General features: G+C 35.5%; 1 protein-coding gene across 21 annotated transcripts in view; it reads right to left on the reverse strand.

Annotated features, from left to right (window-relative positions):
• Positions 1 to 27,032, reverse strand: part of DST (dystonin) — a 398,831-nt gene that overhangs the window by 178,589 nt on the left and 193,210 nt on the right. For 10 of the 21 annotated variants that reach the window (XM_036230186.1, XM_036230189.1, XM_036230197.1 and 7 more), the window contains 5 exons: positions 26,323 to 26,412; positions 25,677 to 25,775; positions 23,995 to 24,072; positions 22,171 to 22,263; positions 2,439 to 2,605 (listed from right to left, as the gene is read on the reverse strand). In XM_036230186.1, the coding sequence (XP_036086079.1) occupies positions 2,439 to 2,605; positions 22,171 to 22,263; positions 23,995 to 24,072; positions 25,677 to 25,775; positions 26,323 to 26,412 (527 nt within the window). Of the gene's footprint in view, positions 1 to 2,438; positions 2,606 to 16,554; positions 17,897 to 22,170; positions 22,264 to 23,994; positions 24,073 to 25,676; positions 25,776 to 26,322; positions 26,413 to 27,032 lie in introns of those variants that run through there. The other 11 variants (XM_036230457.1, XM_036230502.1, XM_036230624.1 and 8 more) reach the window with 2 other exon arrangements.

Consider the following 27,032-nt stretch of genomic DNA (forward strand, 5'->3'; position numbering starts at 1 on the left):
AGTTGTATTAATAAAATTTTTTATCTAAAAAAATACCAAAACAGTTTGATTAGGTGGATATGTTTTCACAGCAAATTCAAATATATCACAAAAGTTATGAAAATAATTATAAACAAAAACAACTGTTATACTCTTTAAATGTGAATACTACTGTCCAATGTTGAAAAATCTTGTAATAGTGATTTTTCCATTGTCTATAATTTTCTCTTTTGTCTTTAGAGTAAATCAAAGCATTCAACAGTGAAAACTATTTGTATGTAGTTCAATCTCATCCATTTAATTCTTATACATGCTAGAAGAAAAGTACTCAATTGTTTTTTAAATAAAAAGGAAGGCCTAAGGATTTTAACTAAAAAGACAGTTCTACAAGTGAAAAATTTCTTCTAGTGGAAAAAAAAACCTAATATTTTAAGAGGCACAACATATCTTAAAACTTAAGCAACAAAGAAGTCCCGTAAGCACTTAAACCCAATATTCAGTATTTTCACCATGAATTCTAACAAAGGAAAACAAAACAAACTAGGAAATCAAAGTGCAGTACTAAAAACTAAATAATTTTCTAAAATGATCACTCTGCCAAAATAAATGTTCGAAACAAATAACATTTAAAAGATCCAAATTCTCTCCTAAAGCAATGTAAGTTCTATAACATTAAACTTCCCTAGGAAATTTTAGGATCTTTGACATACACATCGATTTATTTAAGTACTTAGGAGAAAAATGCATGGCATATATATACCTATTCGTACTTATAATCTTTCATAAGTGATAGAGACAATACCTAGAGACCATTGTTTTCATAAGCCCTTTATTTTAGAAGAACATCTGACTTCCAAATGCTTTTGCTTCTACCTAAAAAACTTCAAACAGCACACTCTCAAAGATGAATCATGACATAAATCCTTTAAGTATAACAATCCAAATATTTTTATTCAAAGACCCAGAAGATCTTATCATCCTGGGTACAGAAGGTGCCCAGCTACACAGCCTTCTGGCTGCCTTATTTTTTAAGTCATATGAGAAGTACAGTGTAATAATCACAATGTCTATAACCACTAAACCCTCTTGACACTGTGTTACTCAGGGAAATCTGGTTCTTTATTTTGGACAAGTGCAGGCAAGTTGATCCTGTTTTTTCTTTTTAATTCAGCAACCTACACCTACCTCTACTGACATGTTGTTTCATACAGGAAGCAGATTATTACAGTTTTTAAAAGGGGCTCTTGGGTGTGGATACATAGGAGAGTCGTTACAGTTTTACAGATGTTAAAATTTCCAAAACAAAAGGGGGAAAGAGAAGAAGGGGAGAGAGTAGGGGAACGAAAGGAATGGAAGAAAGGGAAAAGAGAGGGGAGTGGGAGAATAGGGCTTCAAGTCCAATAGATCAAGGTTAGAATCATAGCTCTATAACTTATTAGCAGTGTGACCTTGTTAAACTTGAGGTTTTTCATCTGCAAAAGTGGGATAATAACAGTTCCTGCTTTATGGGACTATTGGGAAATATGAATGAGATAACTTAAGAATGCCTCACATATCAACAGTTATCAAGATATTAACTATTCTATGTAATTATTATTTTTATTCTAATCAAATACATTTGACAGTTTCATGAGTTATAGTTTAGGTTTACCCTATTTAAGAAGCTATTCAGTTCTTCAACGATATGATACAATCTTTGAAAAACGAAGAAAAATAACTGAGATCAAGAAATATATAGCTTTCAACAAATATTTTCTGGAGAGTTAGTTTCTTATAAGGCAGTAAGAGCACGGACTCAAGAGCCAGAGTGCCTGGGTTTGAATCCCAAGGCCACTTACTGGTTCTGTGGCTTTAAGCACATACTTACTCTGTGTCTCAATTTTCTGTCTATTAACTAGGAGTGATGATGCTCCCTTAGGAATGTGGTGAGGATTAAATGAATTGATATATGCAAACTGCTTGGGATAGTGCCTGGCACTTAGTGTTACGTAAGTTTTAACTTTGATTTAGTTGTTAATAATTTTCACAGGAAACTTTACCACCCGAAATTGGCCACTGTTAAACCCTGCTACTCACCAGAGTATCTAGACTAGGAGACTATGATTCCAAAACTTGTGAGCTCAAAGTCTGAACTAAACCTATATACTTACTGCTCATCAGTTCTCTATCTATACAAACTTGGTTACCTACCAGAAGAGTCTAAATATCAGAGCTTACTATCTGCTAAATTACTGACACCAGCCAAAGACATATTGCAGCTGTGTGTGAGCCTGCCTTGGTGCACCGAGATGAGAGTGAGGATCTCTGTATGATGGAAATGTGATGATTTTACTTGTCAATATTTTCTAATTTTCTGCCATGCATGAGTATTGCTTCTCCAATAATAAAAGTTATTTTAAAATTTGGGAATGAAACACTTCTCATATTTGTCTAAGGAAAGAAACCCGCAAATTCCATACCTGTATTTATGAATGATGGCATTAAATAGTTTTCCATCTCTCCAGCAGGTAGTGAAATTTTCACACCGTATTCCAGCATAACCCTCTGTTGCCTGCTGTGTCCACAGCAGCAATCTCTCTTTCGCAGACATGTCCTCTGACTCTCCAGTAACATGGATATCTGATATCTAAACATAATGGAAAATGTTAAATCATTAGGAAGGAAGGAAGCTAAATCAGATTAGCTTAAGAACCTACTATGCACCAAGCACTTTACAAGTGCTATTTTACTTAGTCCACATAACTCTAACTTTTAAACTAAATATATTTTCCCCATTTTACATCTAGGGAAACTGAGCTTCCAAGAGTTTAAAAGACTGAAAAAGTCAAATTAAACCGAAGCATCTTTTTTTTTATTACACTCAAATGTCACAGCATTAAAAATCTACATTCCTGTTTACTAATCAGGTCTGTTAAAACAAGTTAAGCAAATGTTTTTACAAGTTCCAATGGATCAAAAGCAAAACTTTCAAATTAATCTACATTGCCACCTACAGAACGGAATCCAATACAACAGGTATTCGGTATAAAGAACAAAGGACAATAGTACCCTTTCCAATTAACTACATTACATCTCTTCGGTTTCCTCAAGAGTCCTTGTTCAAGCCTACTCAGCATGACATCTTTATCACCTGACTTTTTTTTCTATATTCTTTGTTTTCATTATATTTTCTAAAAGTAATAATAAAACAGGTCACCGGTTCACATGATTTTCATTTCCTCGAGAACTTCTTTGATAAAGTCCTCCCTAATCTGCTGATAATGATATAAGGCGCAAAATGACTTTACCAGGGGTCATACAGTAATCCCAAAGATGGGATTAACACCAACAAACAACTGTTCCCTCGATCAGTGCAGGATGCAAAGCCAAGGGATAAAGAAGACAGGTGATAAGTCAGGATCAGGATGAGCAAACAAGAGACTGGAAGCAAGACACAGAGAGATACAAGTCATTTTGTAACAGGAGAAAAAAGTCGCTAGTCATGAGACTGGCTTCTAGTACTGGCCACTAGTCCTATGGCTTTGTATAATTCATTTCATGCCAGTGAGTCAACTTCCTCATCTATAAAGTGAGGAGCTAGGAGGTAGAAGCACATAATGTTTAAAACTCTTTTCAACTAAATTCTTATTCGAGATTCTAAATACAATACAGAAGTCAGAGGTCACAATGGGCAGCGACAAGCAACTGTAAGTAGAAAAAAAAAAAAAAAGGCAAGAAAAAGAAAGCCTCTAGTCACTGTTGCAATGCCAAGCTCAAACAGGAAACCCTTTATTTCTCCCAGCTGCCACAAGAGCCAGAGGCAGAGCCAACCCAGGGACCTGAGGCAGGAACGCTGCAGCAGTTAAAGGCCACGCCAGGCCTGGCAGGCCTTAACACCATTTGGAGATGATGGTCACACACACACCCTTTCTCCAGTACTCAGCTGAGGCAGCTATGCCCTGTGGGGCTCCACTCTCAGCCACAATCCCACACATGCTCCTCAGCAAATGGCCAGGATTTGAAAGTGCAGCGCGATGTCTAAATTTAATCATCTTTCCCAGAAATCCACAGCATGGAAAAGAAATATGTTCATGAACACATTCTATAGTATATATAGAGAAGGGATTTCTCTCTCTTTTTTAATGTAAACAAAAAGAACTGAAAAATCACCAACTCCCAACTGATAATCTGGTTCAAAATTACGCTACAGAGCCTTTCTGGTACATTCTGTGAGTTTAAATCCCATCTCCACCACTTATATGTTCAAGTGACTTAACTGTTTTAAGACTGTTCCCTCATTTGTAAAATAATGACGGTAATAATTATAATACCGTGTTGTGAGAATTAAACATTGTGAGCACAGCATAATGCCTGGCACGGAGTAAGTGGCCTCTCAATACATCAACTATTTTATTGTTGTTACTATTTTCCTTCTTGACAAAGGGAGAAGCACAGACTTGTTTATTATTTTCCCAAGTCTCTTCTTGTAAAGAGAAGCAAAAGTTAAAGCTTTTATATTTGCTGCCTCAAACTAATCAAAAGCTATAAAAACAAGAGTTCAGAGAAACTGACCTAGGAAACTCTGTATATGAAAAAGCTTAACCTCTACTAGGTAAAATTTCTCAATAGGTCCCTTTTAGCCTTTACAAATTATAAAATAAACTGCTTTGGGGAACTCTCACAATGCAGGTCCTACGTGGGTGGTATTTGTAGCTATATATATAAAAAAGAAGACAGCCGCGGGTAGAGGTAGGTTCTATTTTCCCCTGAGTCGAGGATATCCCATGCCAGTCCAGGTCACAAAAGTAATTACCTAGTAACAAGGGAAGTCAGTAAACTTCAACTATAAGGTACTAGCTTAATAGGTTCAAGTGCTAAATAGCATTTTATCCAAGGAAAGCTATTAAAGGGAAAGGAATTTATAAGTCTGAAAATGGTCTAAATATCGACCAAGAGAAAATCATATATTCTTATTAAGTAAGTCTCTCATAGATGAATTTCAGATTGTTATACACACGCACACAATATTTCAGACTCTAATGCATGCATACACTATTTAAAAAGCTATAATTTTAAAATGCATATTTAAACATGTAATGAACCAAACTTTTAACATATCAAAGACTATTAACACATCTGCAGTTGTCATTCATGATTTAAAATCAACAAGACAGCCTCAATCCTCTAGCAATGACAGGCCAGACTGGATTCTAGGAAGTAATCCAGCTTCCTCCCTTCAAGTCCTGGAGGCAATACAGTGACGGTCAGAGAGGGTTTCAATTCATGCTCCTGTATTCAAACCTCAACTCCAAGAGTTAATTAATAGGATTATAACCCAGAGCCATTCATATAATCTCTCTGGATTTTACATTTTCTCACTTAAAAAACTCAAATGATGGTATCACAATTTCTAGCTCCTTGAATGGTTCTAAAGATTAGGTGGAATAATCCACATCAAAGGCTCAGCACTGTGCCTGGCAAAAAGTTGTAAATGTTAGCTTCTCCCATTACAATTCTATTAGTAGTATTTGCTGATTAAAGTTTCTCACCAACAATCTGTCAGCTAGCATCGAAAACAAACAAAATACTTTATACCAGAGTTCCCTTTGGAAACTTGAAGCCCTCATGCCTCACATCCAGGTCATTGTTGACTGCCACCCAAATTCAAGTTCTTCCTGTCACTGAGCCTCTCATGCCCATATTATACCTCTGCTTCATCCCTCCTGACCCAGCTTGCCACCATTCCTAAACTTCCCAGAAATATCTATTTCATGGTAAACAAAGTCTCTTACACCTTCAACCCTTAACACTGCTTCTACCTTTTTAATGAACTCTAGTTCTCCCCCACTGTATTAAGTCAAGTCCCAGACACCACTGTGCCCACAGGCAAGGTGCATATATTCTAACTCTCCCAACGATGCAAAGCCAATAATTTTAACACCATTAGCTGTAGGTATTAAGACCTCATTTTATGTTTTACATGGTAGGCCACCACTCTTGCACTACTACCTCTTTCCTCTCCTCAAAAATGATCTGCACCTCCCCCAAAGATTTGGCACCCAGCTGAATATTTTCTCCACCTAGCCGCCCCACCCCCTATCCTCACAGTCCTTTGTCTTCTCCCCACTTTTAGCTGTTCACGTACCCACTGCTACATCCTGGATCTCATCACTTTGAACCAGAACAAGCCCACTTCAAATATTTAACTTCTGAGAGCAATTTCCCATTCTTCTAGCACTTTCCTTCCCTAACTCTAGCTAAACCCATTTTCTGGCTTCGCTAACATCTCACTGCAATCGATATCCACAACTCCCTCACACTTCTCTCCTTACCCTGTAACTACCCACCCAGCCAAATCTCAAACCTGATCAAGTCAGCTGTATGTTTTCTCTACTCTTGCCTTAAGCGTTAAGCTATAATAATCTACTATAGAAAACCATATTACCAAGTGAACTGCTTAAAATTATGTATTTATGTCAGAAGTCCAAATGAACTCCAATGTTAATCTCAATAGTATCTTTTAAGACACAATTATGATAGGTCTAAAATGATACTAGGCTTACGAAGAGGGAAGCTTCCACCTCTTTCTAAAACTGAGTCTCACTGTTGGAAATCTAAGGTTCACATGAATTACAATGTCTTGGTCTGTGTTTCAGGAGCCTTCTATTTTACTTATAATCAAAATAATTCTTTTACTTTATTTTATTTAACTTTTCTACTAAATAAGCAAGTTCACTGATCTTTTTGCTAGCTTATCTGCTTTAAATGCAAAATTTCAGTAGTTTATCATAGATTCTGCTTAAATCTACTTTTATTATCAGATACGATAAGTTCAAGTCCCACATGAAAAGGGTAATGAATTAGTTAAAGCAAAATAAGATAAAAACACCCAGTCTTCATACACTTTTTGCTGTATATACATAAATGAATAGGCCAAGTCTTTACCTCACTTGAATTACAGGGGAAATGTTATTTCCTCCCCACATGATAGAACCCAGAAGGAGGTGGTGCCCCTACATGGCTACAGCAAGAAAACGTAATCTGCCTTTTCTTATGTGTATTCCTCTTCCGAGAGAGTCCAAAGCTAAATTAGAGAAAAGACTCTGCAAGATTTTTATGTCAAGTGCAAATGTATTCCAGAGCCCTGACAAAAGCTGGTTTACAGAGAACAGCCCTGGGATATAAAACTACTCAGCATTAGGCATTCTCAAAAACTGTCTGGTCACGTTAGAAAGCAGGTTCTCCAAATGGGAGTTTTATGAGTATTGTTCCTACTAGTAACAAAACGAATGCTCAGAAAACTTAACCATTTGGATAGGAGGCCCTCAAAACCATTAAACTGGAAATTTTGCTGGTTGCTATATTTTTAGCAAAATTATTTTCAGCCCTCTAGAAGATAAAAATGGATTCAGATATCTAATATATGAAGTCATTTTTATAGTTCAGGATTCTGGGCCTTGAGAGTAAAAAAAATCACCATTATTATTTTATCTTTTCACTCCATATAAGCAAGAACCAAAACTGAGAGGGGAGGAAAAAAAGAAAAACCTGAAAGCTAACATCGCCCTAAAAAAAAGTGCTACCAACAACAAAAAACCCTCATACTCTTTCCTATATTCATCTGTCTTTTTCTCATATAGCCTTTACTCTTACTCACAACACTGAGATTTTACTACATATTTTCCCTTTTCCCTCTTGGCAGAGCTGAAACGATGTCTTATAACTGAAACTCAAATAATTGGAACCAAAAGAAGGTACAGGGAACTATGGGAGGGGCTCTGGGTCAGGGTAGAGGGGAATGAATACAAGAATTCAAATGTAAGAAATAAAACTTGACCCCAGTTTACATAGTTCTAACTGTGGCATAACCATACATATGCCTGCTCATGGTTAGTCAGGGTTGAGTTTTGTTTCATTGTGCAGGTATTACCAAGTGCCTCGCACTCAGAACATGGTAAGGAAATGTGAACCAAAGTCTCGACAAAGAGCTAAAGGACACAATAAATATCCCACAACAATCAGACTGTTCTGCCAAAGAAACCAGTGCTAGAAGTCTCAAAACGTAAAAGGATGAGTAACTCCAACTCTTCCGAAACCTCCTCATGTGTGTTGATTCATCTGTCAAAGACTCACTTATTTGCTAGTTTCCCACATCCCTAAGAAAGATACAAACACCTAAAAAAATAAATATATTACTTTTCCCAGATTGTTTTTAAGACAGAAGAAGGTCTTATATTTCCATTTCCTCTCTTTTCCGACTACCATCTATTGAGTTAAAATAACTATTATCTTTGGTCTGGCCCATTACCTCTAGTCTCTGATGTCAATATCAAGGACATCTTTTAAGACACAGTCATGACAGGCCCAGAATGATACTGGGCTCAAGAGAGCTTTCACCTTCTTTTGGAACTAAGTCTCAACGTCTCGATTAGTAATAGTCTCCTCACTAATCTCATTGTACTGAGTCTTGTCCTACTTCTCAGTTCAGGTTGTTCTTTACTCCACAGTCACAGTAATGGAGTTCAGTGTTGGCTAATTTCTCCAGATTCAAGTCTTTTTCTTGCTATTTTATGGTCAAACCATACGAACATCAAACCATGTGAAACACATGCTCCCTCTCTCCTAGGGTCCTCTGTTCAAGCTACTTTTCCGTTCATAACATTCTCCTTATATGCAATGGCATGGATTATGTACTCAATAACTATCGGCTAAATCAGAGAGGAGGGACAGACAGGGAGGGCGGGAGATAGAGAAAGAGGAAGGGAGGGAGGGAAAATAAAAACACTATAAACATGTTTTCATTTGGATAAATGAGTTTGAACCTGTCATCTAAACCTTATCATCTTAGAAAAGTAATTCCAATTAACCTCACTTTCCGATAATAACAGATACCCTGACCACTACCTTCACAAAGGTGCCCAGTAGCAAGCACAAGCCCAGAGACTACTAATGAGAATCAGTGTTAAGCGGGGAATCTAAGTTCCATCTGAATCATTTTTCCAAAGCAATTTCATAAATCTGACACAGTATATAACCTCAAAATGTCTTTTCAATAAAAGAAAACCAGCCGACATATCCCATCTCACAGCACACTATGATTTCATTCACAGCTTACTGGCTAGATGACCCACTTACTGCCAAATGAATTTAACAGCCTCACTGTGTTGGTCAGCTGAGGCTGTAAATGTGAAAGTCCTCCGAGCAAAGTCAATGCCACCAGACAACTGGGCGACAGAAACACCCTATTTTTACAGATGTTGTCATGGTTCTGGCATGCACTGAGTACACAAGAACAGCCAACTTCCAAAGTTGAGTCAGATACTCCCTAAGAGATAATTAACATTTTTTAAAAAAAAATTGTCTGTATTTCATTATTCTTTCTAAGGCAAATAATAAAACTTTTTTTTAATTTAAAAAAAAATTATAATGTATTGAAAGATAAAAAAGTTTAATCAAATTTATTAATAGAATATCATACTAAGTGAAATAAGTCAGACAGAAAAGGACAAGAGCCATATGATTTCACCTATGTGTAGAATACAAAACAAAAAGCAACAAATGACCAAAAAAACCCAAACAAACTCATAGACATAAACAAAAGGAAGGTGATTTCCAGAAGGGAAGGGCTTTGGGGAGAGGATGAAGAGGATAAAGAGGGTCAAATATACAGTGATGAAAGGAAATTAGACTTTCCGTGGTAAGCATACAATGCAATATACGTATTGTTATACATGATGTGTTATAGACTTGTACACCTGAAACTTATACTTGTACACCTTAAACTTATCAACCAATGTTATCCCCCCAATAAATTTAATTAATAAACAAATAAACAAACAAACAAATATAAATAAATAAATAAATAAATAAATAAATGATTTATGTGCGGCATTGGAAAAGAAAGGCACTATCTCTGAAGTTAAGAGAAATAAAATATTTACTTTAAAACTGGCTATGAATATAGTGAAGGTTTAAGGAACCAAAAGAATGCAAAACCATTTGGTGAACTCCCTCTTTTCACTGGTGAACAAGTTTAGGCTACAAGAGGTGATGTGAGGTGCCTAGGGTCTCACAGCCAGCACACTAGTAGGAGGCCTAGGGTATGGACTGTGGCCTCCTAAATTCCACTTCAGAATCTGCAAAAAGAGTGAAATTTCTCCTTCATATTTAGAAGAGAGATCTATCCTTACAACTCAGACTAACTTTTCCCCGTGTCAGGAGCCACAGTGGGTGCTTCCTTTCAATGCCCCCACTGCTGGGAAAATGGCTGCACACAGATAGATCATGAAAGGGCTTTCTTTTTTTTTCTGCCTCGCTTTGCCTCAATCCCTAAAGTCAGGACTCTTCACTTCAGCTTCTCAGGCTCTATATTGGCAAAGCAGTTGATGCACAGGACACTACATACCCTTGGATCTCTCATATGAACTGAATGTCAGGGTTCATAGTAACTTGCCTCATTAGACTAATGACTCTGCCTTAACTGACCACCTTTCCCCCAGGAGAAGAGCAGATTCACCTTTGGAATTATGGTCTCTTCTCTCATACCAGAGCTACTATCAATAATGTCTTTTAAATATATCTGTACTAAGGTATAAATAACCAAGGTTAGCTTTAAGAATGGGTTCCTCCCAGGGGCTATTTCTTTTCCAACAGGATGACAAAATTTTAAGCTAATTATGAAATTAGTGAAATACACTGTCTGACACATAATAGGTATTCTGCAAATATGTGCTGTAGTAGTAGTGACAGAATGACTAGAGTTGGAGGGACGAAAGGTGGCAGCCTACTTGCTTATGTAGAATGCTTTTTGTCCAGAGGAGAGAAAAAAGTGCTCGGTCAAAAATTTTGAAAACCTATAGTGATCTTCTACTCAGAGGATGGTTACAAAATGTTTTCTCTTCCACAGGAGCAGAAGATAATAATAATAAGTTATAAAGTGCTTACAGTCTTCTAAGTTTTCGTCACATATATTACCTCATTTAATTTTCAAAAGGAAAAAACCACCCTATTTTTACAGATGTTGAAAGTAAGACCTGTGTTAATTTTAAGTTTTCTGACTCAACATCACATAAGTTCTCTTCTCTGCTATTCTAAATCTATTGTGACTCCCTACACCATTCCAGACAGAGCTTTATCCATTGATGAACCATCTCATTTTATGGAAGCAAAAACTGATTTAAGGGGCACACACAGTGGATACAGAAATTATAGCTAGTCAAGTGTTCTACCCTGCAGAACACAAAATCCCTACTGGTTCAGAGGGTCAGACACAAGAACATTATCAAAGAAAATTCAATTCCTTCATCTATTTTCATTAAAATAAAAAGAGAATTTATACTCTATTTGAGAGAGTTCAAGCATTAATGAGAATGAAAGTAGCAGGTTGGAAAAGATGAAGCTCAAGATTCTTCTACCTCACCAGACTCTTAACATAATTGTTCCAGGAGTAAAATTTTAACAGTAGGAGACTGGCACAGAACTGTGGAGGGTGGTGACTTTAATCAATTCGTGACTCCACCATTTACTAACCCTGTGACTTCTCTGGACCTCAGTTTCCTCTAATGTAAAGTATCTCCTTAAAAATATTGAAAGTAAAGATGACATGCCCACAGGGTTCAGAACTGTGCCTGCCCCCTACCTAGTGAGCGGCGGTACCTGTGTACATGGGTGAATATTACTGCTTAAACTCTTATTCACACTACTTAACCCTGTAGTCAGGCAAAACCAAGTTCCGTACTGAGTCTGCAAACACAGGCAAAATTTTCAAGCCAAGACAATCCCTTCAAAGACGTTTTACTATTTTGGCAGGAAGAAATGTAATCAACACATTTTTAGTGTGTGTTTCCAAATTTCAAAAATGTGTGAAAATGCTCCACAAAATATTTTTAACCGTGAATATGCCACAAATATTTGAAAATTCTAACAGGTTAAATGCTGCCTCTCTAAAAGTAAGAGTGAAATAGAGGATAAAAGCAAAAATTTGATAAGGTTCAAGTGCTTATTGATAGTGACCTTTAACAAATACTTGTTATTTCTCATTCATATATAGGAAAAACTAACATAGATATAACTATATTTTTTGTACAGCAAAGAATTTTAAACTTTCGCATGTCCTTCATTGAACTTAAAAGATAGAGGCATTATAATGCAGATTGAGACTCAAAATCTAAGTGACTATTTATAACTAAATTTTTGCAAACTGGTTATGAAATCTAAATAACAACTAGAAATAGTAAAAAAAAAGATCAACAAATGCATTTTCATTTAAAAAGATGAAATGATTCAAAAAGAAATGAGTTAGTCAATTGTAAACCAAATGACCTTTGTTTTCAAGATTTGTAGAGCAAAACAACCATATGAAAGGAGAAATATTTAGATTTTTTTCCTAGTCCTTGAATTATAATATTCTGTAACCTAAGATTCATAAATGACTTGGTTAAAAAAATATAGAATAAATATTATATTTCAATGATCTTGAATATTCATTTATTCTAACATTTTGAGATGGTTCTTAATTTTTTTAAGTTTTTATAATATAAAAGTCAATTAATAAAAATATTAAACTCTTTGTTATTCAGATACTGATAATATAATTTGTACAATATCCACACTTCTTCTCATCCTTCATTCCTTGGCTTCTTTCCTAATTGGGTCACTGCACTATTCATTGGCAATTCACCAAAAGATGAAAAGTAGCATAAAAATAGTTGTTTTCATTAGTTAATACAGCTACATAGTATAGTAGAAAGTAAAAATTATTCATAATCATCATCTCAGAAGCCTAACTTCCAGGTGACTAAATTTACAGTCATGGTCCCTGTCATTTGTTATAACAAAAAACAAACAAACAAACAATGGGTTATAATGCATGCAGAAAAAGGCTATATTTTATTCTCTCGCAGTGCCTATTTTTGGTTTAATATATAACTTATGAATAATAAATATTTGGTAGAGAAATAAAAGAAGGGAGGGATAGAGACGGAAGTGAAAACACTGAACAAACTAAAAGGTAGACATATAAATACAAATACATGGCATCACAGAAATTTAAAACTGAAAACGAGTGTGTAAGAACATGGCAATAGTTAAGAGTTCAGCTTGGTAGATAATTTTGGGTAAAATCTAACCTCTTCCACTTACTGGCTGAGTGACTTGAACAAGTTAAAGTTTCCTGAGGCTCTATTTCCTCCCCTGTAAAATAAAGCTGCTAACAGAACCACTTCCTTGGCCTGGTCTGAAGATTAAATAACAATGATAGAGCATCTGACATATAGTAGGAAATACCATTATTATTAAGAGTAGTATCATGGTCTGGTCCAATATCCTCTTTTTCTAGAAAATAAACCAGAGCCCTAGAGAAATGAAAAAGACTGTCCAAGTCACACAGCTCTCTGGCAGCAACACTTGACTAGACCTCATGCTTCCTGCCTTCCAGACTCATAATCCATACTACTTATCAAAACCCTATGTTGAGAAGAGAATAACATGGCAAATGCTAAGCTAGGGTGATGCTGGTTCTCAAAATTTAGTATATTTTTAAGAAACATGTGAGAGGGTGTCTAAAACATATGCAATATTCTCTCATGCCCCGCAGAAGATACTGGTCAGGTTAAATCTTGGATAAGATTTGTTTTCAACAAGCTGGCAAAATTCTATGGCAAGAGCCCTAGGGTCACACTTTGAGACGCCCCACTGTAGCATAAGAAGTATAACAAGCTCTCTAGCCACAGTCATGACAATTAGAATCACCTGGGGAGTCCCATCTGCTCTATTACATTATAATCACTGGAGTGATATCCAGGCACCTATATTTTTTAATGTTCCTCAGGTGATACACATGTGGTCAATTACAAAACCAATAGCCTATAAATAGAGAAAAAAAAAAGTCTTTGCTGAGATCAATGTAACAAAACTAGGATGATGCGAGATTTGTAAAACTAAAGCAAAAAGAATGCTTCGTAGGAAAAGCTCAAGGGCAAAGGTAGGAGACCAACCCATGTCACAAGGTACAGGAAGCATGTGAGTCTTAGACAAATAAGGAATACCTGGAGAAGGTACAGACAGCGACCTTATTATTCCCTGTGGCCAAACATGGCCTGCCTTTGCCACCTGTCTATAACATCTATCCTTCATACAGGAACGTCAACCCCTGCTCTGACCTCACAGCAATCTCTTTCAGAACTATGACAATTAATCAAAGTCGGATACAGTGCCACAATTTAACTCAGCTCCTCCCATTTACAGTGTTGCCTTAAGGACATTATTTAACCTCTCTGAGTTTCTGTTTCTTCATTGTATGAAATAGGAACTATTTAGCCTTTTTCATACAGTTATTGGGATGATCCAAAGACACCATGTGTCTGAAAGCATTTTTACAATTTCAAAGTAATGTACGAATCAATATTCCTTTAAATAAAATTATACCTCCTTATCTTAGTAAAGATATAACATGCTGTGATGTTTCTAGTCAGTAGGCACTCAAGGAGGAGCTGACTAAGCCACTTCCCCGAGCCAGGAGAGCTGCTCCAAGTAGGCATATGATTGTAAGGATTTAAAGAGCAGGTAGGCTGGTCACCTATACTAAGAATGATAAATTTCACAGGACAGTCAGAGGCTTGAATTAAGTCTAAGGTTAAGAAAAGTTCAAAGAATTGCACACTGCTCTACTTGGAGGTTAACTCAAAAGTTATCAAGCCCAACCCTGCATACAAATGTCTCAGAGTAAGAATGGATCAAATAAAGAGGTTAAGGAAAAGGTGCTGAAGGAACAAATAAAAAGAACCCTGGCTACAGGCCATTTCTGGGATATAATACTAATCGAAGGGTTGAAAGCTCTCATTTGCATCTAATTCTCCAATGAAACATGTTAACTCCAATGCAAGGTAAAGAGTTCTGTGCCCAGTTCTAAACAAAGATAACAAAGCAAACAGAGTCACACACCTCCAAGGTAACAGGAAGAATGTCCTAAGAGCAGTACCTAAGCAGTTGGTTCTGACTCTGTATGCCACCCAAAAGTCTTTATCTGGACCACAGGGAATAAGACATCAAACTCCTCAGATAAAATCAAGACTATCCCATTCAGCTTTTACTCAGAAGATAAAGAGTCTTTGTTAAGGAGGGGACCTCCATATCACAATTACTCAACAAATCTGATTGGCAGGTTTATGACTTGTTTTCATACAATTTTCCACTGAAGTCTTAAAAATCATTAGATACACACTTAGAAAAAAAGGGTAAAAACTTTGGCATGAGGATAATACAAGGGGGGAAAGGGCTTATGCACCAATTGGGAAACAGATTTTAAGAGTTTCCAGTAATGAAAACATGTAAGGCTTACTTGAAGCCAAATTATGCAAAAAAAAAAAAAAAAAAACAGTTGGAAAACATATGTGAGCAAAGCAAGTAGTTCCATTCATAAACATGTGGCAGCCAAGCCATTTCCTTCTGCACTGTTACCTTTAAGCTAGACCTACATAGATAATGACATAGGCTGGACTCTTTCTTTTGAAAACGCAACCACTAGAAAATGTAAATAGAATCAGTGACATAACATTGGCAAGGTGTGGTAGTGTATATAAACAGGAACACCTCAGGAGAACCAGCAGCTAAGGCCAGTAACGATCGTGCACACTAACCCTAATAAAACCTCATTTTATCATGGTGCAAATGATCTCTGTCTCATGATATAATGACCTTGCCAAGAATGTTTAACATAATGTACACCACTTATGTCCAGGTTTTTTATTCAAAGACAAAGTTAGGAATAGGTTAAAGAAAAAGCCATCAAGCCCCAACAAGGAACATTTAGAGGAGGTTGCTTGGGTAATGTTACTTCTCAGGCAAGTAAATAAATACTCACTTAAATTTTAAAGAAAAGTAAAAACCCCAGAGAAGTAACTTTTCTAAAGCTAAGTATCAGGGTTAGGAATAAAGATCTCAATTTCCTGACAGTCTGTGTCATATTTAAATTTCTATGACATGCTGCCCAAATGATTCTGATTTTAGACTGGGGCAGGGGAAAAATTCTCACAACAGAGATACAGAATAGATTAGGGCAATTTCATCTATGCCCTTTGCCACCAACACACACACAGACTTGAGAGCAATTATGTGAATGTTTCTGTATATAAAAACTGATAGAGAACTAGAATTTGACTTTTCAAAATTATTGATCAGCAAGTATGTATTAACTGGTAATTGTATCCTCCCTACGTTTGTCATGAAGCTATTGTCTTGTCATGACTGCTTTCTGATTTAACGTTTATCTACACTATAGCTATGTTTCCAAAGACTACTCCACAGGAAAAGTCCAGAAACATGAACTACAGAAATTCATAAGGTGTGCATTCTCTTAAAGCGGCAGTCCAACAAAAATAAGAATGCATAGGGGTTTGAAATTAAAGTGTGATTAAAATAAAATGAAATTGTAAAAGTCAAACCTAAGGCTACAAATAAAATACACAAAGAACTCTACAGCTTTCACATAAACTAATATGAAAACACTTTTAAAAAAGACAAATTAACAGAACCTCAATCAGGTGTGAGCACCTGGAATATTTATTTACACCTTAAACTCAGGCTCCACGTTTCACTTACCTCATTTCCATTTGTGGCCTTGGAAGTAGAGAACACATTAGTACAGAGGGAATGACATCTCTTTTTTTCAAACTGAAAATGGTGTACTGCCTGAGGGCAAAATCTCTCAGTGTTTTGCTTTTCTTGACCACTGCTATAATTTTTTGATGGGTCTTCAGAAAAACTACTTTTTTCAAGTGATCTCTCTGTACCACAGTGAATGGAACTTAAGCTGGCTGCCTTTCGGAAAGAAAAAACATCAGTTTTTCTCTGGAATGTTATTTCTCTTGTGTTGACATCATCTAAATGTTTCTTCCTCTTTGCACAATATGGAGAGTTGTCTTTTTCTGTAATCCTTTCATCCAGTTCACCAACTCTTACTCCTGTTTCACTGTCTTCAGCAAGAGAAACGTTCACATGATAAGACCAACTGCCTGCAGCACTCGGCAGAAGTTTCTGTTTAACACGGTCAACTACAACTTCTGTCTTCTCTTGCTGAATACCATCTTCCCCGGTGAGGTTTGGGGTAACAGACTTTTCCCGTATCAGTCCCCTGGATAAAAGAGCTGGCTGTTCTGTGGAGAGCTGAATGCTGCTGCTCCTCTTCCATCCTTCGTTTTCATTGTTTGGCTCCACTGACTCTGTATCATCTATAATTTTCTTGATCGGTTTTCTTCTGAAATATTTCCTTCTAGGAGAATATTTTTCGGGCCTCAAAGGAGTTTTGGCAGGATCTAAATATTGTTCTTCTTTCTCAGCTCTTACACATCCACAGACATTCCCCATTTGATTTGCAGAAAATCACAGTTCCACAGATTCACTCATTTCAAAATCCAGGGCTTACTTAGATCGTGTCATTAAGTCCAAAAATCCCACTCCGACCTCAAATTCCTCAGACTTTGTGACCATCCTCTTCAGCATGAGGCCATTTTGCTTATGAGAAAGGCACACGCAAGAAATGCCATGGCATCTTGCCCAGTTGGGTCCCTGTGTCTCATTAGACAGTGTGGCTTATTTCTGGACACCAATCCTCTTAGACAAACATTACTGCTCACTGTCAAATTACAACGCTGATGAGCTTTCAAAGCGAACCCTTAGCTTTATTATTCGAGAAGATTCTGACCCTCACTTTAACTTTCAGTTTTCTGAAATACAGTTATACTACCAAAGTTTGCATTAACCTTTGAAACTATTGGTGGTTCAACAAATCTGAGAGCAAAGAGAAAGCAAATACCAGCCAGAAGACATTGAGCAAAGTGCCTTTCAAACTTAGTTTCAAAGTGCCTTTCGAATTTAGTTTCAGAGAGTCTCTACCATATAATTATTTTTAAGAAACACCAATTAATTTTGATACTTGAAAAAAAAAGGCTCAAAATTCTCTGTAAACTACATTAAGGCTTATTTAAAACAACAACAAAAAAAGAATGATTCAATAGCTGAAAGAGAGACAATAAATGCTATACCTAAACTATTCTATTAAAATTGTTTCTAAAATCAATCTTTTAAAATTGTTTAAATATTTTTCCTATGACATAAATTTTCAAGCCATTTCTGTTATATGCTCATTAGAATTTTCATATAAAAATTGATAAATTCTGTGATTTAAAGAGTGAAATGTTTAGCCAAAAGAACCACCTGCATGTCTTTTACATGAATTAGGGTGGTTAAACTTTATATATAACTTTTATAATTGTACCCTAGTTAAACATTATGCAGTTTTACTAGGACTTTGCTGTAAAAATAATAATCAGTATGGAACCTGATTATCTAAGGTATGCATATTTCTAACACTGAGTCACAGATATGGTAAAAAGGAAATTAGTACGGCATGACTGGACTTATACGTAAGTACAAATCATCTGACCAATAAAAATAAATTGATAATAGCCTTTTTCCAGGTAACCTTTAGATTGATCCAAAGCTGGAACTCATTATATTTTTCTAAATAAGAATATTCAATTAAATGGTCAAGTTAGCAACGTTGCTGATAATTGTCAATAACAGGCCTACATGGTGAGATATTCCTTAATCATTTAAAGAAAAAAACTAAACAATTTCTAGCAGCAAAAACTTAATATCTTAGAGCACAAGCTGGCAAAAAGAAAGCCACAGATTTGTTTGTTTGTTAATTTGATTTTCAGTGTCTTCAATGGCAATAAAACATTACATTACTCATGAGAATTTTAAAGTATAATAGCTGGTATCTGTACTGACACAATAGAGGCGCGACAGTGCTTTGTACACCACCTGCCTGTCCTCTTACCCTGCCAAACTGAGCAACTGCCCATCTTCAGGCCATTGCACAGCACTCCCTTTCCCAGAAATGACCTGACTCTAGTCTCTCCCTGGGAGCTGGCAACCATCTTGCAAAGCCTATATCTAACATCAGTGAAAATTTCCCTTATTCTCTAACACCTTTCTGATCCTACATTCCTATTATTGTTTATATTGTAATAGATTCATCACCCTCGATTATAGTCAGTTTTATGAGCATTCTCCCAATAGGCAGAACGGCTTACTTCATTACCTTAGTATCTCCGGATTCAGCATATAGTAACTAATGATATAGGATTACTGTGCTGATAATGCTTACCTTAGAACAGCCTGATTAGAAAAGATTCACTTTGTGATGCTCATAACAATTAGTTTAAAAAATAAATAAATTGGTCTTCTGAAATTACTTCCCTTATTTATGGAAAGTATAGAGAGAAAACCAAAAAAAGCCCAGTCACTTAGAGTGAGGATGATTACCACTGCTATAAATAGCCTTATATCTTGGCATAACCAGTAAAATCATTCTAATCTTAAATTACCATAGTACTAAAAAAAGTCATTTCATCTAAATAAAGAAACATTTGTTTTACCAAAATAGTCACATGTTTCATTTTAAATACATCTTGGTCTAGTTTTTAAATATTGATGATATTTTAACAGTCATTATCTTGTAATTCGGTCCTAAAATATACTAGATTCCATTATATAGGCCACAGGAACATATTAGAAGCAAAATCAGTTTTGGTACTTCCGCGGCTGGTCCTCTTCTCTCCTCCAGAGACACCTGAGCCCCAAAGAGCTTTCTTAATATATAATTCTTTTTTGAATGACCTTTCACTTAAATTTCCTCAAATTTGGAGTCTAAACATATTGATCCTAATTCACAATCATTTACTCACAGTTTGGTTATTTTCTGATTTCTGCTCCCATAGCTTGGGAGTATTTTTTCCAAGATCTCCAATATCTTCCCTCTATACAAAACTATTAACCTATACACAGTTTTAATTTTCACATGCTCTCTAGTGTCATTTCATACTGCTCACTATTCCTTTTCACTTGAAATTCTCTTTCCATGATTTCATCAATACTACATTTTCTTGTGGCCTCGTCCGTCTTATCGAATGTTCCCTTTCTGTTTCCCCAGGTGGATCTTTGTCCTTCTGTACTCCTACGCACGGGCCTTCCCCAGATTTCTGTCCTTTGCTCTAGGCTCTTCTTCACATAATGCTCCTCTTGGATTTTCTGAAGATCCCTACTTTCTGATAGATTCAAGGAGATGTATACCGGTAAATCCCAAGTTTATTATCTGCACCTTTGACTTCTCCGCTCTGCTCTGCTACCATATCTCCAATTGCTCAGCAGACAGATGTACAGGATATCCCACCATGCCACTGAACCTGCCCTGAAGGTCCTTAGTTTTCCCCTTACCATCATCTCCATTTCTCTCAGTAGTCTGTTTTGTTTGTTTGTGAGTTGGTTGGTTAGTTGGTTGGTTGGTGGTTGGTTGGTTTTTATCTCCCAGGCTAAAAGTTTACAGTCATCTTTATTCCCTCCCCTTCATTTTCTATTCACTATCACCAAGTCCCTTTCTTTCTTCTTCAAAATGTCATCTCTTGGATTCAATTTTTCATCCCCATCTGAGACCTGGCCTTTATCATTCCTCTCAGAGGTCACCACCTCAGCTTCTTAACTTACTTCCCTGACTATGGACTCTGTTCGTTTCAATTTATTGTATATAGACTCAATAAATTAAGTTTCCTAAAACACTATTTTTCAGGTTCAGAGTGGTTGAGTGATATATTCAGTGCCATCACAGCCATAAATAAAAGAGCCAGCAATGAAACTTAGCTCTGTCTCCCTTCCAAAAAGAATATTTTCTCACTGCCCCACAGTGAATCTTACTTTGACATTCAAAACCCAGAAACGGCCTGTCTCACCAGCTCTGTTGGTAATAACGTAATTGACATCTCAGCCCAATAGGCCTCTGACCTTCCCATTGTGGGGTTCCTGCAGCTTTAACCCTACTAAAAGTTCTGGTACTTGATCCACTTAGGGCTAATGAAAGGATCCCTAAGAAAGCTGCTGAGGAACTCCCCACGTGAAACCAGCGTCTGGCCAGTTCTGCTTAGTCTCTACCCAGTCCCAGTACCAAGGTCTGGCTCCGTGTCCAAATCCCAGTCTTGGTTTAGTGTCAGTACTCTGGATCCCCTGAATATGGTGTTTTCTAGAAATAGAAACCCACAGGTCTTCAGAGTCTTGCCTCCAGTTTCTGTTACTAGATCTCCCTGACACCAATGCCCAGCTGAGTAGACATTCACCTATATTAGCTGACCTGCAGTGTAGCTGGCTGACACCTGGTACCTGGGTCTCCTGGTGCCTGTGCCTGCTCAACTGATTTCCAGCTGCTGGAACTTGGCTTGACCTGCCTGTTCAGGTCCTGGAACCCTCTTTGACCCCAGTTCCTATAGCTCTCCAACCTGTCAGATTTATCCTGATCCTTAATGAGCCCCAAGTACAATATTTTCTACCATTTTCCAACAAACCCTACAGCCCAAATATTTAAAAAATAAATCTTACTACTCTCAAAAGCTGATTCAAACTCCCAGCTTCTTTCTGAAGCTGGCAAGTTATCTCTTCCTCCTTCAAGGTCCAACTGCACAGTAGTCAATCAGCAAGATGCGCTGTGTGCCTACTATAGGTCAGGCTCTGTGCCACACAGAACACTGTGTGGGTAGGCAACGAATTAATAAACTAAAGCAAATTCCAAAATTAGGACTCACCTTCAATCAAATGAAGATAATTTTCAAAATGCATCATTTTATAAAATCAAAACCAAAATCAGCCCTCAGTTAGCATAGGTTTATTAAATAATAATTCATAGTTAATAAATTTGCATTTACTCTCCTCAAAAGCAGTTTGAAAAAGTACAGCTCTACATAAAACATAATACTGACTCAGATGTCTTTACGAGAATTATACTGCCATCTAGTGTCTATCAATGGGAGAAAATAGTTTGCATAATTGAGAACTATAATAATAAGAACCATTCTAAAATTTTCATGTATTTAAATCAGGTAATAGTGTCAAAAAACAAAAAAAAAATGTTTCTACATTCAATTTAAAAATATCTTTATCTTCCAACTCTGAGATTACAAGCTTTGTCCTAAAATAAACAGGAAATGAGGTACCAGATTCACAAGCAGCGTGTTATGTGTAAGGAATAATACAAATACATTGTTTGAGATGCCTAAAATTTATTTTCTTCCACGGAATATGAATGTACAATTCACACTTCATATCAACCACTTGAAAACTAGCAATGAGAGGATAAAAGAAATGACAATTAAGAAAAATTGAGCTTACCTGAAAGTGCAAAATTATTGTCCATATTAATCCCAAAGTCAATTTGGGATTTCCATCTGTTATGTCATCATTTCTAATATTCACTAATTTCACCTGTTTCATACATGAAGAAGAGATAAAACACTATTTTTCAAACCATCACATGAGTTATCTTTACCTACATAAAAGTGATTCTATATTATACAAAGAAAAAAACTGAATGATTTAAACACCAGTAATCCTCCACTGTTTTACCTCCTATCTTCAATCCTTTCAGATTGCAAATTAAAAAGTAACCACAAAGAAAAAACAGGTATTATTTTAGTATTGCATTCCAGATCAAGTAATAAAAAAACTCATTTGTCAAAACAAAAAATACAACTCAAGAATAAAGTCCTACATACTTGAAGTTTGTCTTTTGAAAATAAGCTTTATTTTACAAGTAAGCAGAAAACTGTTCTGAACCATAAATAATTTTAACAACTTTCTCACACTTCCTTCACAAACAATAAAAAAAAAACAACCTAGTATTATCTTCCAATTTGTTTATCATAAATTGTTACCAAGATAAGTAAATACATGATTCACTGGACATTTCCAAGACTGTCAGACTTAAAGCTTATCACTTGTCATATTATATATATATAATATATATATAATATATATATATATAATCAGACTTAAAGCTTATCACTTGTCATATTATATATATATAATATATATATAATATATATATATATAATCAGACTTAAAGCTTATCACTTGTCATATTATACATTCAGGTAAATAAATGTAATGATAATGTTTAATGTTTACTTCTTAGATGGACAAAAGAATTAAATATTACAAATTAAATATCAAAAATTAAATACAATAATATCTAGAATTTTATTCCCTGTACAAAACACTGTCAAAAACATTTCAAACAAGAGGTATAACTAACCATTAATCCTTCTGGAAATTTTCACTATAATTAAAAATAATGACAAATACCAATAACATTTAAAAAATTTAGCAGGTATTTACTAGAATTTAAAAACTAAAAGCATTTTAATATTCATAATAAACTAAATGAAGGACTAATAAAAAAGTATTTCCCTCTCCCCCTTTCCTTCCTTTCCTTTTTACCAACTCCATTAAAAAGCAAAATTGTTCCCATCTGAGTTCCCATTGTTTTCAGTAACTTTAAATTCTCCTAAATTTCTTTTTCTTCTTTCTTTCACCAACTGAAAAATTATTATTTGGTTTATATCACTATAATACACAATGCTACCAAAATCAAGATCATATCCAATATGGTATGTGTTCTCTTCCATGATTTTTTCTAAAACCTCAAGCAAATTGAAGACTATAGTCAGAAATGGTTTTTTTTAACCACTTATAAATTACTAACTACTAATACCAAAAATACTTATATTAAGTTTATACCTATACTGTTTTTTAAAGTATTATATAAACTATTTTTATAAAATAAGTTTATAAACCAAGCATAATAAATAATTACCTCCCTACTACTAAGAACTGTTCATAGATATTCTTAACATTCTGTCATTAACTTCCTAGGCAAAACCATTCCTTTTCTGAAGGAAGGAAAACCGGTAGCTCTTATTCTGATGGAAATGTAGCTACTTATAATTCCTCTAAGCTTACACCTACCTACTATTAACTTTCTTTTCTTTGGAGAGAATGTTTAAAAACATTTTAAAATATTTGTCTCACAAAAGTACAAGTATAATGATTATAACTCATAGCTGAATTTAAGCTTTTCATTCCCTGCCATGTTTCTGTGTAGATTTACTCAGTCACATATGATTATAGGATTATAGTCTTTGAAAAACATCATACCTGGCGTCTTTTCAAATAGTCAAGTGCAATTTGTACATTCTGTAGTCTGTGAAAACGCATCCGACCTTTCTCTCTGGGCTAAGAATAGAAAAATGCACAGTATAAAAAACACTATAGTTTCTGATATCACTGACCATGCTAAGTATACTATACTTTATGTTCATCTTAATATGTCAAAATAGTATTTACTGTTTGGGTAAATTCAATAAATTTTTTAAAGGTAGTTATAATTTTTTTGTATTGTCTGGGATTGAACTTAAACTACTATGGATTTTTCTGAATATGTTTTATTTAAACACAATTTATTACAAATGTTTTATTTAAACAAAGAAAAAGAGAAAATAACCATAGAACATATAGACTTTTTATATTCACTATACTACAACAATTCTAGCCTACAATTATTAAGCTATAGAAGCACAAAAAAAAATTAAATAGCGTTCTCCATTTTCCCTCTTAATAAACTCTAACTACTATCAAGAGGGTTTTATAATTATATATGTGTGGCATGTAAATAAAAATGAGGTAAGGTATCATGCAGTTAGTATAAAAATCACCAAGAAGGAGAAAGACAATGGAGTTTTACTTAGCCATGATAGAGGAAGAGAGAAAAGCAATTAAAGCCATATATTTCCTCTTTATTTTATCTTAGTTTTTGCACAACATCAGTAGGACTCTATAATAGTTTTACACTGTTTGGGGATGGACATGATTATTTACCGTCTCAAGAAAACTGACAAATCATAATTACTTTCTTTGATACTGTTTCCTTTTAGAAAAGTTATAAGTTAGCACAAGGAAACAGCTGAGAATATGCTTAACTGAAATACAAAGAATGGAGCAGAAATTTACCACATAAAAATCTTTTCAAAAGTGGGGGGAGAGAATATGTGACGGCTTAGCTTCCCAATATGAATAAATTGCTGAAGCCAAAGGCACCATAATAAAACAGACAGCAGACTACAGAATGGAAAAAATAGGTTCTATACAACAGGTAGAAATGAAGTTGATGAATTCACCCCTAAATCCAAAAAAAAGCACCATTTCCAATGAAACGGGGGGCACCAGGGATGTAGATGACAAAAGAAGCACATCTGCTTTGCAAAAGTGGGCTGACGCCAACTAAGAGTCACGAAGATAAAATGATTCCTGTGAGTTCTGCCAGGACTCTAGACTTTAAAACCTTTCCCCTTTGTAAATAAAATGAGACATAGAAGATAGGTACAAAAATGTCCACCAAATATCTATTGCCAATAGGCATAAACTTAAATATTAAATAAATTTCCATAGTTCTTTCAAATAAAGCAATAAATAGTTGCCAAATTTGAAATATAAATTCCAGAAGTAGAATGAATGTGCATCAAAGTTGGTGGGCTAGTTGTCAAGCTGTCTGTAAATGTATAAAATATATATAAAATTCTTTATCTAAATTGCCATCTCATCATTTAAGTGCTTATGTTCAATTACCATACAGTGCACAGTAATCTATAAATAAATTTAAAGAGAAAATATTTCCTTTGTCCAATTTCTTGGTACACACACATCCACCTCACTATGGGTTTTGGTCCTTTCTATATAGTTCTCTAAAAAGGAGCCCGAACCCTTGGGTTACTTTTCTATCGTGTTAGCGCTCACTGCACTATAACGGCTAAGTTAGTCGAGTTATGGGGGCCGACACCTACCCCCTTATCCTCATCCTCCACATCCTCATGCTGTTCATATTCGCATGCTTCTGTTGCACTCACCAATCGTAAGGTCTTCAAAAAATCTCGCTCCCTTGGCTAATGAATATAACAGACAGAAGATAGGACAGCAAAGACACAAGACAGCAGAAATAAAAAGAAGAGCATGAACAGAACATAATGGAGGGGAACAGGTAACCAAGAAGGGGAAGTGATGTTCACAAAAAAACGAAATGACACCTGTGGAGGGGGGTTAGACCGTTTTTCAGAAAGCAATGTTTATTTCCTTGGTATTTGTGAGTTTTTTAATATATGGTTACAGTATGCATCCAACTTGTGCTAAGCAAAAAACAAACAAACGAACAAAAAATAAAAACCCAAAGGTGAAAAAGAAGCAAGAACAAAAATAGTATTTTAATTATGGAACTAATTACATAAGCAAAACGCTTCAATCTCCCAAATTCACATAACTGGAAGTCTGAAAATGCTCAGGAATCTAACCAGAAATTTTTCTGCCCCCCAAGCAAAATTTGCAGCTCACACATGAATGTTGTAAAGAGCTAAACAATCCGTGCTGAAAACATACTAGTCATATGCAGAGAGGATTACATGTTCTTGAAAATAAATTAAGAAATTTAAAACTTACCAAGGTGTCTCCTGAAAGAACCTCTAAAAGAGAGATCAAGTTGTGTCCATCCCTTAAGTCTTCATAAAGATCATTCACATGTTTTCGAACCTGCATAGAGAAAAGCAATTTAACTTTTGGTTCTAGAAGCGGGATTATCTTTAATACTCGAACAAGAAAGGGGGCAAACATTCCTTATATAGCATTCATTCATATAGCGATTTTGGAAATCTTTATTCTCTCACTACTTAAAAACTAAATTTAAATATAAAACCCCTAAAAATGTAAATTTCAGATTAATAACTTATAAAGTAGAATTATTACATTTTTAACACACTATGTAAATACAAGCCCGACAACTACATGGAGTTACAATTTTTAAAATACAAGCAATGCCCTGATCTTCTTCACAATTCCTGATACAGCAACCAGAGTCACCTTAGCAAAAGGGGTGACTTTTTTACCCCCAGTTGATCTTCACACTCTCTGGGCCAGAAAACCGAGGATGCCAGAAGCATATACCCCACACTTTAAAAACCCACATATGTAAGCTGAGTAAAGGGTACATGAGACTCTACATACTATTTTTGTTTAATCTCTATAAATCTATTATTTCAAAATAAAAAGTTTTCTAAAAATTCACTTATGTGAAGTTAGAATACTTCTCTGTTCAAACCTCTGCACAACATAAATCTTCTTGTGGTGGAGGGTTTTTATGACCACGTTTTCAC

The sequence above is a fragment of the Rousettus aegyptiacus genome, unplaced genomic scaffold (genome assembly GCF_014176215.1).
Source record: "Rousettus aegyptiacus isolate mRouAeg1 unplaced genomic scaffold, mRouAeg1.p scaffold_m13_p_1, whole genome shotgun sequence".
NCBI classification, from domain to species: domain Eukaryota; kingdom Metazoa; phylum Chordata; class Mammalia; order Chiroptera; family Pteropodidae; genus Rousettus; species Rousettus aegyptiacus.